Raw genomic sequence first — 15,799 nt, 5'->3', positions numbered from 1 at the left:
TGTTCAGTTCCCTTCACGGGTTCTCTAATCGTAGTTTTTCCGAACCCATTGCTTTTTAATTTCTTGGAGCTTATTAATTGGTATCCTTTGCCCTAACCCTTTTTTCCTTTTGCTTAATCTCTGGCAGTAAACCTAAGGGATGATGGGATAGATCAATTCCACTCATCTTACACGCGCGCGCGCGCGCGCACAGTGTTTGGTAAAGGTTATAACTTGAAACAACTTATGCCAAAACCCTAAACAAGCAATTGCGAAATCAGTGCTTTACTATAATTTCTTTTGTTTCTCCTGCTAGAAATTCAAACTAGGACAAAGACTTCAAGAAAACAAAGACGATCAACTTCGCTGAGAAATTATTTTAAGTAATGTCGTCAATAATTTCGAGTTGCGAAGTTTCCTGGAGGCAATGATTGATCAACTATATAGCTACTTTTTCTGTCTCGTTTGCTTTTATATATCATTAAGTAAATTTTCGATGTGGTTTTATTTGCTTTTACTCATTAGCCATATATTAATGTATAACCAATAAGACCATGGAGACTGTGTAGATGAAAGAATTTTTTTGTTTTTAAGATTGCAGACAGCATTTGAATATGGGGAAGAACAACAAATCACCTTCGAGAGATTGGAAAGAAATGGACTATGAAGTGTTGTTGAGAATCTTCATGACTCTCAATATGGTGGATTTCGTTGCTGTTTCTTGGGTGTGCAGCTCCTGGCGAAAAGTTTGCCAAGACCAAGTGTTTTGGAATGGGAAAGTGTTAGATCTTAGCAAGTTGCCTTTGCAACTCACCCAATCAAGTCCCAGGATGATTCAGTTCTTGATGTACGTTTTATATCTCAGTGGCGGCAAATTAGGTTATCTGATATTCGACTTTCGTCTACCTTTAACCGATGGGATCTTCATTAACATTGCTAGAAGGTAATGTTCTCATAACTTTCTTCAAACTGCTTAGAGCTTTAGATTTCAAAAGCCACGAACAGGTTCTAGTGTGACATTATTTTGAAGCCGCGCTTGTATATTGCATTCCTGCAAAGTTAACCTGCATAGAAGAACAGTAAACCGTACATGTTGACAACAGTGTGACAAGATGATATGCTCTAAATGTCATTATTTTCTCGTAAGATTCTTGCTCGGTTGTATGGGAACTTCAATAGTGATGATACTTAAGTCTTCATAATGATACTTCTATGACAGATTCTTACAAAATCTGTCGTGTGGATCGTCTCGCCCCCATATTCTACCTTTGATTCTCATGGATAACACTTCGACCGAGCAGCTCATACATATACTATGGAAGTGTTATAATGATATAATATAAATATAAATACTGTCTTTTGTTGTAGGAGTGTTAATCTGAGGCGACTTCTGCTACCAGGACGCCATCTGCAGCTCACAGATGCAGGAATAAAAGAAGCGATGCAGAATTGGGAAGGGCTAGAGTCGTTCACAATCACAGACAGCGAAATTGCTTGCAGCATTATTGAGGCCATAGGCAGATATTGCCGGAGAAGCTTTCGTGAATTAAAGATAACCTGCCATTTCTCGTTGAAGATTGCGCTCAAACTGATAAAGTATGTGCCCAAACTTAAGAGACTGAGTCTTCAGTCCACAAGAGTGAACAAAGATGCTCTGGTTTTCGCGGTGGCTCAGTTGGGAGAACTGGAAGATCTGAATGTGTCGCACAGTTTCATTGTTGGAGGCGATCGGCCAGAAAACATCACAGTATTCTCTCAACATCAAGTGCCAGACATTCTGGTGGGTGAGGTGCTGAGAATGCCGAGGATAATAAGCTGTGGACTCTTCTGTAATATGTGCGAGGATGTGTTGTTTTGGAATATGGCAAATGAATGGGAGAACCCCGAGGAGCAAATTTGGCGCGAAGATGAGATATTAACTCTTCGAGTTTAACTAGCTAGAAGCAATTAAATAAGACCAGGTAGGGAAATCGGGGGGGGGGGGGGAATCTTATGTATGCCTAGCAATATATGAATGAGCTGGCTATTTCCTGCAAACAACTTTCGTCTATATTATTTTTATTATATCTATAATTTTCGTCGTACCGATTGAATGTGATTTAATTAAAAAAAACGAAGAGTTTGTGTTTTAGCTTTCTTTTAGCATATAAATATTTTAACACGTGAGAGTGAAAAATATCTTCTAGCGTTATAAAATTTCAATCATAAAGTGAATTGTAGACCAAACATGTAGTAATATCGAAATGAAATTTCCATAAAAAACTACGTCATATGCTTATTAAAAAGTTCAGATCTCATTTGATGTTAATGCAAATCCCTGACTATGTAATTAACACCAGTCTCATATTAAAACAGAAACATAAAATCATAATTAATGTCTTGCACGCTATGTCCTTTTCGGGATTGGCGCGCATAAATATGAATTGAACTTCAAAATTTTCAATTTATCACATACTACGTTTTTTATTATAAGATCCTTTAAATTAAATTACACGGTTTAAAAAAACAGTTAAAATTAATTTAAAACAATTAATATGTAATAAATATTTTTTTTACAAATATACCCCTATATATAAATGGATAGATATGATGGAGTAATAGTGAGAAAAATAAAAAAGAGAATATATTAAATGTATTAAACTATGAGTAAAATAGATAATAATACATTAAATATTCAAACAAACTCAAGAGAGATTTTATAAAAAAGAACAAACCTATTCAAAAATTTGAATTTTGTAATAAAGGACGAAGGGAGTATTATCAAATAAATATCCATCTTTAGAGTATATTCGTATAAAATAAAAGTCCAATTTATGTGATATATAATGACAAAAAAAATTATGTAAGATGATCCTTAAGAGATCTAAACAAGGACATAGGACATGAGACTTGTCCGAAAGTATTATTTGGTTCCAATTTCCTGACCGCTTGTCTCTTTTTCTTGTCCACATAACATCTTCATTCTTTGACTAACAATTAAATTGTATTACAAACAAATAAATAAATTTAAGTTGTTAATATATCCAATAATTCAATGTTCATTCATTAATAAAATAAAAAAATACGTCTACTTCACATGTATTTATAAATGAAATTAAAGCCAAGAATACATCCGCTTATGTTTATTCGTTAGCAACATCAAAGGATACATTAGCTTCATGTTTCGTTCATTAATTAATGGATTGGAAGTTCTTTATGTTGTCTCATGGTTTCATATTTGTTTGAAGGAATCGAAGGTTGTGTTAGATCTCAGAAGTCAGAAACTTGACTCTCTACAATTAGAAGCTGAGCGATGATCCTCAATTATTACCAGTGGGCCGTTCGAGTTCAAACTTCATTCAATTCTTCAAAGTATGTATATTCCAGTGTTTTTGTTGCTCAAACGTACGTAACATGCTTTCATTAATTCAGGACGAGAAACCACCTTCGACAATACATCTTATTTTACATAACTTCTGAAAGTGCTATATATATAGATAGAGGGAGAGAGCTTTTTCTTGTACGAGTCTTGATCTGGGTTTAAAAAAGTGTTTTTATGCAATGCACGGGGGTCTGAAAACTACACAGAAATGGAAATGAATTAGAGGCGTATATAGCTACGCGAGTTTCAAGTATAAAACTATTAATTAATATCATCTAGCAAATAACTCGTCGCCTTCGCCAACTTAAAGTCTAAATGAGCTGGTCAAAATATTATTTCATGCGAAACTTTTACCTATATTTTCTTTTAATACTCCTTTGATTCTTAATATATAAATTGTTGAGTTGATTTTAATACTAAATATAATACTTATTTTTCATATTTATTAGCTTTTTCTAAATTAGTCCTGTTGATAATATCTAAAGTTTTCTTGGCATTTAACAGATTCCAATGCGACATTAACATTCTTTTTAAGAGTGCTACAAAATCTCAATCAAATCTTGCGATGAGTTTATCTATTTCTTTGTATGATTTTCTCCCAAAAAAGGGCTCATATATATATATATATATATATAAATCTTTATATGATTTATCCATGATATTATAGACCCGTATTCCATTACTTGAGTAATGATAACCCAGCAGTTCATGTTGTTGCAGCAATTGATGATAGGTGGCTCTTTTCTTTTCTTTTCTTTGTTTTTTTTTAAACCTTCTTTTACTTTTCTCCATATTAAGGTTTAGTTCAAATGTTTCCTAAAATTAAACGATGGGAACACATGAAGGCATAGGCTCATTGATTTGAAGGGGAGATATATTCTTAGAAAGATGCATGTTGGAGGTGTACTAAAGCAAAGTAAATTAAGTTAGGAAGAAATGGATATATGAAAAGTAAAGTGAGGAATGAGTTCCTCTTAAAAATTTATGAATTGAAGTAATTTACTTTATGGGGCAGATTTTAAGTGCACTAATCTATTCTCCTGATCATGAAATAAATCCAGAGCGAGAACGTTCTGTATTTCTAAAAAAAGAAAAAAGAAAAAGAAAGAAAGAAAAAACAGCTTTAAGAGGTGAGAACTTTAAATTCATGCCATAATTTATTTAAAATGTTTTACAAGCAAAGTTACTCCCGGGTGTTTTTGAATTCCTTTATCCAGCTGCAATCTTTGGGGGGAGGAAAACTAAAATTTTTTAAAAGTCTACTTAAAATAGGGTTTCCCCTTGTTTTATTCAGTTTTTTATTATTTTCTTTTGAAGTTGTTCAGGAGTCTTTTTTTTTTTGGACCTGATTTTAAGAGTCATTAAACCTTAGTAATTGCCCAAAAAACCTTTTTAGACTCCACTAGTTACAAAAAGTAATTAAAAAACACGCTTGGCCCAACCTAGGAGGCTAGGACACGAGTCCGGAGGTGTGTAATCTTAGATATATAATTATATAATTCTCAAGCTGCAGTGTAATCTGACCAAAAATTTCAGAGTGAAGTTCGATGTACCTTTGAATGTTTGGTGTCAATTCATCTCGGCCTCTTTCGTCTTCACATGGAACTAGGCATTTCTCTATAGTCCACTATTTCAAAAGAGAAGAGAAGAACGAAACCCACTGAAACGACTTTGCTAGTTTTGCTTCCCTAACTGCCATCCATATTCATTGCGCCATCGACCTCAGCTTCGCGTATTCTGAGAATTACGAGGTAGATATTACCACTTTCTTTCAGGTTTTGTTCTCTTTTCCTTATATTTTCTATGGGATGTTCTCGAAAGTGTACTGTCATTGCTGCTCTTTTTTGGCAAGAAAAATTTCATTAATTCAATTGTATTTGGGAGGCAGAGCATGCGACAAAGTGCTAGTTCTTAATTAATTGTATGATTTTGAGGCTTGTTTCGTCTGTCGTCAAGTTTTCTCGCGTGCCAAACTGATCTCTATTCCGTCATAGCACAGGCATTCTTCTGTAGGCTCAGTTTATCTGTACTCACAAGTCAGTGTCCGCTCTTCATACTGCAAGTTTTTTTTTTTTTAATTGCTCATTATCACAATTTTTTTTTTTTAAGCGTCAGAAGGATCCATAGATGTGGGAAGGTGAGGCTGCACAAGAAATTTTCCTGTTTTGCTATTTTAAGTTGTTAATTGGAATTCAATGGGCGGAATAACTTATTGCTTTTTCCCCCCCTCCAAATATGTAAAACATTTGGAAATACTGCTGAGTGTCTGGTTTTATATGTGCATGTTCATGTGTTGCCAAGCATTGAAGTCCCAGTTGATTCCAATTTGTTAACCTTCTTAAGTTTTTACCTGTCTCAACTGGTTAGCATTTGAAAGGATGTTCATAGGTCACGCTGATGCTCTATCAGAAATGAAGTCATTGAAAGATCAGATAGTTGTAGATCCAACCTCTGAACTAAGTGATGATGAAGACGAAGACTCTGTGGAACAAATCATTTATACAGCTTCCTTTCAAGAACTTGCGGGAAATAGCGTTCAATATGACACTGTCATATGGCTCTCTGTATCGCTGTTGCTGATTTTAGCTTGGGGTGTGGGACTTATTATGTTGCTTTACCTGCCCTTTAGGAGATATGTGCTTCAAAAGGATTTATCTTCTCGTGAATTGTATGTTACCCCTACTGAAATAGTTTACAAGGTATATCAGAACTTCTGTATGATCATGATGCTTTATATGATTTCCTAGACTGAAGAGCGACAGTGAAGTGATTTGCTTTTCCTTTTCTTCCTTGATCAAGGTGTCAAGGCCTTCCTTCATACCCTTTTGGGGTATTGTTACAATTGAGAAGCACGTGCCTCTTGCTTTGGTGATCGATATTATTATTGAGCAAGGTACTGATACAGGACTTATTGCATCCTATTTCAAATGGATGAAAGATGATGTTTTCATACACAAAATAATTTGCATTTATATTCTGGTTTTGTTATTTGAGACATTTGTTTATAATTTTCATCATCTTCCATACTGCAAAGAATCCTATGGAGCTCGTTATGCACAAGCTTTTTGTCTTTGTGGTCTGATTGGAAGGACTTTATAAATGCTTTTCTCAATTATATATTTGAAATCTAACTCAGATTAACAATTCATAAGGTTGTCCTATAGTTGCTTCAAAATTTATGTCAATGGTTTACCTATATAAAATTTTCTTTTGAAAACCTTTCAGAAGAAGAGAGGTTTTATTGGCCAAAGAACACAAAAGTCGAGTGAAAAGAGATAATGAAGCATGTGCTTCTAACATCACCTATTTGCTGTTCTGTGGTGTCTACTGATATACTTCCTTTAACCGGAACACCTCTCTGCTTATACCAGGTTGCCTGCAGTCTAAGTATGGAGTTCATACTTTTCGAGTTGAAAGTATAGCACATGGAAAAGCTGCACCTGTTGATGAACTTCTGGTTCAAGGGGTTTCTGACCCTGATATATTGAAGAAGGTTAATTAAGATATGTTTCTCAATATGATTTCTCTTTTAATATATATAATATGTTTATGACTGACTTAGTTATATTCATTGTCTTTGCTAAATAGGGCCTATCACATTATGTTGTATTGATTATTATTACATTATGTGGCATCATACTTCAACCAGAGGATGAACAAGATCATCTTCTCAAAATATTGCAGTTAACTTGCAGGTGATCATAACAGCAGCTTCAAATAACTCACAAGATGGAAGAACAAGTTGGAAAGCAACTGTTCAGAGCGTAGATGTGGAAACATTGACTGAGGGATCAGTTGTTTTGAGATCACCATCTAAATCTCTGAAGGTAATGGCAGACCTACTTGCATGCCTAATTCACCTGTTTGACAAACTTGTTCTACTGATGTATCACCCAGGATCCTAGAACCCTGGAAAAATAAAATCCCAGCAATATAACTAAAGACACGGAAGGAAATAAATGAGAAAATGATACAACTTTTTGTTCAAAGAGTCATACAAGAAATGATTTTGAAAGAATGGTGTTATCACCAAAACGGTAAAAATCTTGTGAAAAAGTAAAGCTCCAGTATTTTGTAACTTCTTATATTCCCCCCCGCCCCCAACCTCCGTTTTGGCTGACCAGTTTGTTGTTGTCCATATCATCCCCTTAGAGATGTACTGGCTTTGTAATCATTAAGTGGCCCTTTAAGGAAGCAAAGTTGAAGTCTTTTGCAAGTTGTTTGAGTTAAAGAAGTCTAATTAGAAGAAGATGCACAACCTGTTTTGAGAGTTCAGATTAGACAATGCAAATTGGGAATTTTGCTCTAGATGATCTAATACATAGATACATTGTATCCTATTTTGAATTTATTGATTCAGAACCATTCTAAGCTTAAAATTGATGAGCTTGAATAGAATAAACCGTGGTCTATTATACTTTCGCAACAAGAATCTATATTAGACTATTAGTGTGTTAAAAGAAAGCGGCTTTATTGTTGTGTATGTTTGACTAATATTTGGGTAAAGTTGTCTGGCTTTGTGGGGAGACTACTTTTATTATTGTGGCCCATGACCTATGATCCAATAGTATTGATCATTACTTTCTCTTGCCAATTCATGGACAAACCTGTCCCTGCTTTGGTTCTTGCGACGCAGAAAGGTTATCACTTATTACTGAAAATAGTCCAGATGGAGGGCAATCCGTCACCGTACACCTTACCACAAGGCATTCTCTTCCCTAATCGAATTATCATCACTTTCATGCCTGGATAGATTGACTGAATTGGGAAATAGTTGGATTATTGTATTAATAAAATGTTGAAATGTAAAGCATATCTAGATCTATTTCCTGGGGAGAAATCCAGATTATTAGGAGAACAAGAGCTGGGACACAACAGATCTTGAGGCACTATTACGGTGTCAAACAACTCAAAACTTGGAAGCAAAGTATTGGAAGACAATAGATTATTTTTCCTATTATTTAGTTAAATTGTCGAAGCAGCTTATGAAGTTTGTGACTTCATGATTAGATGATAGCTCAGAATTTGTTTTCTTTTCTTTTTAAATTATGATATTTTTTATATTTAAATTATTTTCAGATTGAACTAATATCACATGCATTGCTTATATTAATGGAAAATCCAATTGATTTGTACCCTTCCACGTAATACAGATGATGAGCCCACCGCAGTCTGCTTCTCGAGAGCGAAGGGCACCCAGTAGATTGGTGCTTAATAGACTTGAAGAAATCAATAGAACAGTAAAGGTCTGTATGTTATTTTACTTGGGCATGGGGATTTATATTTAAGTCATTATATGCTTATTTCTTCCCCAATACCTTTCATTGCAGATACCATATTTCAACATAAGGAAAACAGATTTTATTAGTTTCATTTTGGAAATTTTATTTCCTTGGAAGTTTTCATAATTCTATTTTATGATCAATCATTGACTCAAATTTCACGATGTGGTCGATGGATTAATCTTCTCTCTCTCGTGGATTAATTATGTTTTTGTTTGAGTATGCTTACAAGAATAAATTTCTATTTTGGTTCCTCATTTGAATGGTCTTTCTCAAGTTGATCCTCTGAAGGAAAACAAACTAACCGGTATTCCTCACAAGATATTGTCTCCCTTCTAGTCCTAGTTAATATGCTGCTACCAAAATCGATCAAATGAGTGACCAGTATCATTAATGCTAATAGCATTTGACCATCGACTACATTTTGTAACATTTCATTTGGCTCCCGTGCTGGTCAAAACCCTCCATATGGAGACTTCTCCAGAATTGCTAATCACCAGCTTTAGTACAAATTGATAATGAGGGATGCCGAAGTGAGATGGGGAACTTACTCTCAAAAGCTAATTACTATGGTGAGAGAAGCAATCCACCTAAATACCTCATAGACTGGCTCATACTATTGAATGGAGAGTTGGCATCTCGTATATTTTCGTGATCTCCATCAATGTTTGGGAGAAGCACATGGACTGTAGGACGCTAGACCAGAAACTTATGCTTGGAAGACTGATTTATTTTATTTTACTTTTACTTTCTCAAGAAACAACCTGAGAATGACCCCATTAGCGACGAACCAAATTAGGATTGACTCATTCATACTTATTTTGGTGGACGAATTAATCAGTAGGTCAGTCCAACGCTATTAATCATGGCATTAGTAACATGCACCCGATATTTTTATAATCCCACCCGAGCTGCTGCATAACTGGTGGCATCTATGTCCGATACTTTAGTATTATCGTTTATACTTTAACTGCCTTTTCTTCCTTCTATGTTCATGAACAGAGACTTGAGCAGCATTTTGAGAAGTCATATGCTCCCCCGGACAGCAGCTGAATCAAGATTCCATTGGTTCGTTGGGCTGGAATTTCAAATTATTTGTACTTTATTTGCTACTACCTTTGACATTTCTGTATAGATCGTGTCTTATATCTGTAGGCATGTATATGATTGGTTTTGACTCTGGTCGAAAGTTCGATCTTCAAATGATGATGCCCTTTACAAAACGGTGGCTGAACTGGATTGTGGATGATGGATGAGATGCATTAACCAAATATGAAATCATAGTTATAAACTTATGTTCTGATACAGTTGCAGCATGATCCATCAGGACCTTCTTTGAACCTGGAATCCGATGAGTGTTTTTTTTTTTTGCCCCCGGTATTTTCTTCAACCATTCAGTTTCCGAAAGTCACGTTAAACTCGACTATCTACCACAACAAATGAATTATAGGATTTAATTTATAGGTCTATTGCACGTCCTTCGAACGATAAACAAAAGCAAGCACGCTTATGTTTTTTTAAAAAAAAAAACACGTTCCATTAGCAGATGCGACTGGTAGCATTGGTGGTAGGATCAGAATCTAAATGTCTTGTCAGTCCAAAAAAAAAAAAAGAATCTAAATGTCTTGAGCTAGATTATGAGCAGCTGAACTACAAGTGGGATAAGGAGATGCAGTCGCTGGGTGATAATTCACGCCTTAAAAATCAGCCTGTGGTGGTTCCCATGGTAATGATTTATATAAATGAGTTATAAATACTACATTCAATAAAAATTTTAAAATTTTGGCCAAAAAATAAAAATAATATTTTGATTTATATCAAGAGATTTGTTTTTGATATAATTTAGAGTATTCTCAAATCATTTTGGATTTAAAACTAATCTTTATCAAATCGGAAGTATTAGCTTGTGTTCTTCTCTTTATCGGAATGAGACTTCTTACTATTTCAATCATATCATATATATTTCAAGAATAAAAAGTATATAACTTTTATTAAGTTTGTAATATCCGTGATTTTCTTATTAATCAAAATCAAATTAAGCTAAAATTTTTTGTAAGCATATAAAATATATCGGCGACTTTTTATTATTAGATGCTTATTTAATATTTACTGTTGGCTTATTATTCAAGTTATTTATTATTTATAAAAAAAATTATTGTACTGGTCTCTATATTAATTAATTATTATTTATTTATCTAATTTTGTAATTTTAATACTATTTCGTATTATTTTTTCTTTTATTTCAGGACAGTTATTCGAAAATTGATCCCTGTTGGACCTTTTCTGACAGCAATCCCCATGACTCGTGGGAAACATTGGACAAACTTGTAATAATGATTGAAAGCTCTCCGTTATGTAAAGAAATTTCCCCCAACAAAATTTTCAGTGATTGAGATTCGAGGAAGATGAGTAAGAAGAAGGTCCTCATAGTCGGAGGCACTGGATATTTGGGTCAGCATCTATTACAGGGCTATGCAGATATCACTGGAAGACCATATGATCTGGCATTCACCCACCGCTCCTCTCCACCACCTCAAGTTTTGTTGGACGCCATTTCTGGTTCACTTGCTTTCCCTGTAGATTTGAAATCGGGAAGCGGATTCGAAGCCATTTCAAAGACATTTGGTCAGGTTTAGTTGTCAACACCCACTCAACAGCTGAAAGTGGTTCCTTTCTGTGTCCTTGTGCTTGGTCTCGTGTTCTGTTTAATTTAAGTGGTCTAATTAATGTACTTTCTCTATATTGCTTACATGTTCTCAGGTGCAATTTTCTTTTTTTTGGGTGGGGCCGTAGTAGCATCAGTCCTGGATTAACAATTAGTCTCTTCCCTTTGTCATCCTGGCTTTGAGGAGCATGTTCTCATCTGGATAGTTGTTTCATCGAGTGGATTATGAATACTCGTAAAATATTGAGTATTATACAACCAATCACACAACCATCAATCTTTCATCCCACTATATATATCTCTCAAGGGTGATGCATGCTTTGTATAAAAACAAATAGGGAAATAAACAAGGATGACTATTCATGCGTTATTCTTATGGTATGTACAATTCTGTTTCTTTCCACTACTCACAATTTGTTTCTCTAATTGTTTCCCTAATGGCAGCCTGATGTGGTTGTCAACTGTGCTGCCATCTCAGTGCCTCGTGCATGTGAACATGATGCTGATGCTGCTCTTGCCATCAACGTGCCATCATCTCTTGTTAAATGGTTGCAGCGCTTTAACGAGAAAAGTACACTTCTCATTCATTTGTCCACCGATCAAGGTAAGCAAACTTTAACATGGCTGAGTAAGCTGAAAGGTGACGTCAGATGTGGAAATCTGTTAAATAATAAACATATGGAAGTTTTAGCTCAATTGAAACTCACTGAACAACAATGGACTTTCCTAGAATTTGCTAAAGTAATATCTTTGTTCTGATTTATATTCTGCAAATGTCAATACGAATGAAGTGAGTGCTCCCATTACAGAATAAATTCTGCTTGGACAGTGCTAGAGTTCCTGGCAAAAGCTCTCATGTCTTTGAATTGTTTTACTAGGGATTCTTTTAGATCGTATTGCTTAAATCTGTTGAACCTGTTTTCTGTATGCTTGTCAACTAACCAAGCTTGTAGAAGCAAGTGGGATTTCTACCACAAGTGTTGCTAATGCTCCTAGGAATAATAATTCCTACCAAAATTACTTTTGAAGAGTGGGGTTGCATTTCTGCAAATGATTCTCATTTCATCAGCTGCATATGCTAAGAAATGGGAGTGAATAAAGGAAATAGATAGAATATTAATGTTCCCGCCTCCCGCCTCCGCTCAGTTCTCTCTTCTGTTGTTAAGGTTTATTGTTCTTAGCTTTTATTGTCATTTCTGTGGGGGAAATTTTAATAATAACATGTGCATATGGTTTGTTTCTATCTGTTTGTTATATTAGGATAAAAGATCATCTTCATTGCTAGGCTTTTGTACATAATTCACATATTGTTCCTGTAATCCGTTTACACTTTGCTTTTTTACTAGATCGTGATTGATGTTTCTCCTTGTCAGTTTATGAAGGGGAGAAGTCCTTTTACAAGGAGGATGACGTTGCTGTTCCAGTAAATGTTTATGGAAAAACTAAAGTGGAAGCAGAAAAATTCATCATAGAACAGTGTTCCAACTTTGCTATTTTGAGAAGCAGTATCATCTATGGGCCACAGACGATCTCACCAGTTCCAAAATCTCTTCCTATTCAGGTGCATGCACTGTGTATGGACTTTCTATTCTATTCTGTGTTGGCTGACTATTGCTTCCAGCCTCTGGCTAACGGATGAAAAATATGAAAAACCGAATGCTTGTCAATTTCTGGCCTTTTTTGGTTTTCCTGTGGCATTTTTTCTCTATGGAAGATTACAGAGCTCAAGGTTTCGGCGTTATGCTGGTACTTGAAATTGCTGGAGCCATGGGTGCATGTTCCTATGAATGACATGTCTATGAGGAAATTTATGATGCCTTGATGTGTTATTTATACATCATATTTAACTGATGTAGTGGATGGATGGTGTCCTGTCCAAAGGAGAGAAAGTGAATTTCTTTCATGATGAGTTCCGTTGTCCCATCTATGTTAAGGATCTCGTGGCTATTGTTCTAGCTCTGACAAACCAATGGATATCAGGTAGAACTTTAGTATTTATGCCTTATTGATTTGACATACAGTATATTGCAGAGTTTTTTTCCCGTCATTTGGCATATAACAACCTAATTTTCGACATAATGTTTTTGTTTTTCGTGAATTTTTTTCCCCTACATGGCTGAAACTCAGGTCTGACATTTTATAGTATTTTGTAAAACTCACTGCGTAACATCTGTTCGCACTTTTGCCCTTTCCTTAAGCTCTTTCAGATTCTGTCACGTTTCTGTTTCTTACTCTTCCACTTTCTCGTGTAGTTTATTCTAGTTTTAGGAGGCGAGGCATCTCTTATCTGTGTTCATGAATGTGGCATTTCTGATTCTTGCTGCAGAGGGCAAGCAAATGCAACTGGTACTTAATGCTGGTGGGCCTGATAGGGTATCACGTGTTCAAATGGCTGAGGCTGTCGCACAATTTAGGGGATATGACACCTCATTACTCCAACCAGTGTCTGCATCGTCGGTATGTATTGTATTTATTTGATGGAACGACTATGGCGTACATGTGATGCAGAATTGTTAAATTAAATATCTTTGTTTATTTGCATTACCGGTGTGCTTATCATTGACCTCTCCTTTTCTTATGCCTTGATCATAATTCTGTCCTCATTCCATGTCTTCATATCAAGAAGGTGTCCACTTCCTTCGTTAGGCATTTGAGAACATTTTTGCCCGTCATGAATTTTCTTCTCTCGACTTTCTTGTCAAGGTCAGAAAGTGGAAGAGAAAAATTCTTATATGGGTGAAGGGGATGTATCAAAGTTGCATCTTTATTTATTAGAAACAGATTTATGTGAATTCTATAGGAATTCGCCATTGTTTTCTGAAATGCGGCAACAATAATTTTTTTCCCTAATAAACGTATCTACTGCCTGCTGGTCATATTTTTATGAAGGCTGATTGCAAGCGGTCAACTTGTACCTGAGTTCTATTCTTTATTCTGTGAGACTTTCTGGAATGCGCTTTCTTGAGATTTCATGTTTATATGTTGTTCCCCTTATTTTGCAGGTTGATCGTGGAGTCAGGTCCCCAGCTGACATATCCATGGATATAAGTAGATTGGTCCAGACCCTGAAAATTCATCCAATTCCGTTCGAAGAAGGGGTTAGATTGACACTTGCGTCTGAAGCTAAATAGGGAAGCAAAAGAGGTGTCAAATGTTGCTACATGGTTAGCATGAGTGGGGCGTTACCCTTCTATAGAAATGAACAAAGGCTAATCTATCTATTATTCGTATCATTTGTGGATCTGTAAGGGGGAAAAAAAAATGCTGATATCAATTATTAAATTACAAAATAAATTTTGAGCGGGCCGTTTTTTATGATATCTCTCTCATGATTTCGATCAGGCAAAATTGAAAGGCAGTATTATTAGGCTTTAGTCTTATTTTAATCTCTTAAGTTTATAAAGTGTATTTTTAGTCCTTCAATATTAATACAGTTTTATCTAACGAAAAATAATACTACTTCCAGTCCTAATTATAAGACCTTATATGTAGACTATAAACAAGATTTTATAACTAGGATCACAGTAACTCATTAAATTCAAGAGGTGGGTATAGGTGCCAGGACATGGACAATTAAACACTAACATAATATGCTTGCTTTAATTTTTTTAATACAATATTTTTATATTTTGAATCGTGTAAATTAAAAAAAAAATGAATACAACTCTGTTTTAAGAATGCTTTGTAAGTATTTACTTACACATTCATCATTTAAATTTGATTAGTCAACATTTTTCATGAGATGAAATTATAAGGTTGAAGGATTAAAAGTAAACTTTATAAATTTAAGGGGTTAAATAAAATAAAATTTGAGACAAATATAAATGACTACTAAACATATACTTTACCCTATTATTTATTTTGGTTCTAAAATACTACCTTCGATTCTTAATATAAGAGCCAGTTGACTAATTTGAGTAGATTAAAAAAAACTAGTTAAGTTAGTTATTTGTAATAAATATATGTTGTTATTCCTAAAATATCATATCATTAATCAAATGTATTGATTAGAACTACCATTATCACAAGAACTACCTTAAAAAAAAAAAAGATAAATATAAGAGACAAAATATATTAGAATCTTATATTTATAATCAAAATAAAAGCTAAATGAGTTCTTATATCAAAGATAAGAAGTAATATAAGATTTTTATCTGCTTTACTTCTCAAATTTATAAATTTTACCTAAAGTATACTTAATAATTTTACATATTAAGGGGTCTCCCAATCAATAGATAGAATCTAATACACATGACATGATGAAAGGTGGTGATTTAGTGAAATTAAGGCATATTTATCACAAATAACTAACTTAATCAATTTTATAGTATTCTTAAATTAATTATTTAACTCTTATTTTTGTTGGTCAACTATGTAGCTCTTTCTTTGAGTACACGAGGCAGTCAGCACAAACTAAGGATCTTTCTTTAGATTTTGTCACCTGTGAGGTTGTGTTTGATGGTGGGTGAGCTTGTTTTTAAAACCAAAACTAACTGAATTTTTTTCTTATCC

The 15,799-nt window shown here is 34.5% G+C and overlaps 3 protein-coding genes across 8 annotated transcripts; all 3 read left to right on the top strand.

The window, feature by feature from the left end:
• The first annotated feature begins 593 nt into the window (after positions 1-593).
• On the top strand, positions 594-1,912 carry LOC114743335 (F-box/LRR-repeat protein At3g48880-like). Its single transcript, XM_028931539.1, has 2 exons — positions 594-922; positions 1,348-1,912. The coding sequence occupies exons 1-2, from the start codon at positions 594-596 to the stop codon at positions 1,910-1,912; spliced, it is 894 nt and encodes a 297-aa protein (XP_028787372.1).
• Positions 1,913-4,861: 2,949 nt separating this feature from the next.
• Positions 4,862-9,925, top strand: LOC114743338 (uncharacterized). 5 transcript variants are annotated; one of them, XM_028931550.1, is made up of 7 exons: positions 4,862-5,091; positions 5,750-6,039; positions 6,140-6,233; positions 6,712-6,833; positions 7,036-7,167; positions 8,494-8,586; positions 9,625-9,925. In XM_028931550.1, the coding sequence occupies exons 2-7, from the start codon at positions 5,752-5,754 to the stop codon at positions 9,673-9,675; spliced, it is 780 nt and encodes a 259-aa protein (XP_028787383.1). In that variant the 5' UTR covers positions 4,862-5,091; positions 5,750-5,751; the 3' UTR covers positions 9,676-9,925. The 5 variants fall into 5 exon arrangements, with proteins under 5 accessions (XP_028787383.1, XP_028787382.1, XP_028787378.1 ...); XM_028931549.1 differs by having other exon boundaries at positions 5,729-6,039; XM_028931545.1 differs by having other exon boundaries at positions 5,718-6,039.
• Positions 9,926-10,911: 986 nt separating this feature from the next.
• Positions 10,912-14,602, top strand: LOC114743336 (methionine adenosyltransferase 2 subunit beta-like). Of its 2 annotated transcripts, XM_028931540.1 has the most exons (6): positions 10,920-11,252; positions 11,732-11,891; positions 12,661-12,848; positions 13,144-13,267; positions 13,614-13,744; positions 14,290-14,602. In XM_028931540.1, the coding sequence occupies exons 1-6, from the start codon at positions 11,028-11,030 to the stop codon at positions 14,416-14,418; spliced, it is 957 nt and encodes a 318-aa protein (XP_028787373.1). In that variant the 5' UTR covers positions 10,920-11,027; the 3' UTR covers positions 14,419-14,602. The 2 variants fall into 2 exon arrangements, with proteins under 2 accessions (XP_028787374.1, XP_028787373.1); XM_028931541.1 differs by lacking the exon at positions 13,144-13,267 and having other exon boundaries at positions 10,912-11,252.
• Positions 14,603-15,799: the final 1,197 nt, after the last annotated feature.

This window comes from Neltuma alba, unplaced genomic scaffold, assembly GCF_004799145.2.
Source record: "Neltuma alba isolate B1F8T4 unplaced genomic scaffold, ASM479914v2 tig00003993_pilon, whole genome shotgun sequence".
In the NCBI taxonomy this organism is placed as follows: domain Eukaryota; kingdom Viridiplantae; phylum Streptophyta; class Magnoliopsida; order Fabales; family Fabaceae; genus Neltuma; species Neltuma alba.
The sequence above is the reverse complement of the archived record's forward strand: the minus strand, read 5'-3'. Positions and strand labels throughout refer to the sequence as shown.

What these genes read in the sequence shown, in the direction of transcription:
- LOC114743335 (XM_028931539.1), top strand. Translation starts at nt 594, where the DNA reads ATGGGGAAGAACAACAAATCACCTTCGAGAGATTGGAAAGAAATGGAC. An exon ending in TTCATTAACATTGCTAGAAG is followed by an intron (nt 923 to 1,347) that starts GTAATGTTCTCA and finishes CTTTTGTTGTAG; the next exon opens with GAGTGTTAATCTGAGGCGAC.
- LOC114743338 (XM_028931545.1), top strand. Translation starts at nt 5,719, where the DNA reads ATGTTCATAGGTCACGCTGATGCTCTATCAGAAATGAAGTCATTGAAA. An exon ending in CGATATTATTATTGAGCAAG is followed by an intron (nt 6,234 to 6,711) that starts GTACTGATACAG and finishes TGCTTATACCAG; the next exon opens with GTTGCCTGCAGTCTAAGTAT. An exon ending in AAATCAATAGAACAGTAAAG is followed by an intron (nt 8,587 to 9,624) that starts GTCTGTATGTTA and finishes GTTCATGAACAG; the next exon opens with AGACTTGAGCAGCATTTTGA.
- LOC114743336 (XM_028931540.1), top strand. Translation starts at nt 11,028, where the DNA reads ATGAGTAAGAAGAAGGTCCTCATAGTCGGAGGCACTGGATATTTGGGT. An exon ending in CAAAATCTCTTCCTATTCAG is followed by an intron (nt 12,849 to 13,143) that starts GTGCATGCACTG and finishes TAACTGATGTAG; the next exon opens with TGGATGGATGGTGTCCTGTC. An exon ending in AACCAGTGTCTGCATCGTCG is followed by an intron (nt 13,745 to 14,289) that starts GTATGTATTGTA and finishes CTTATTTTGCAG; the next exon opens with GTTGATCGTGGAGTCAGGTC.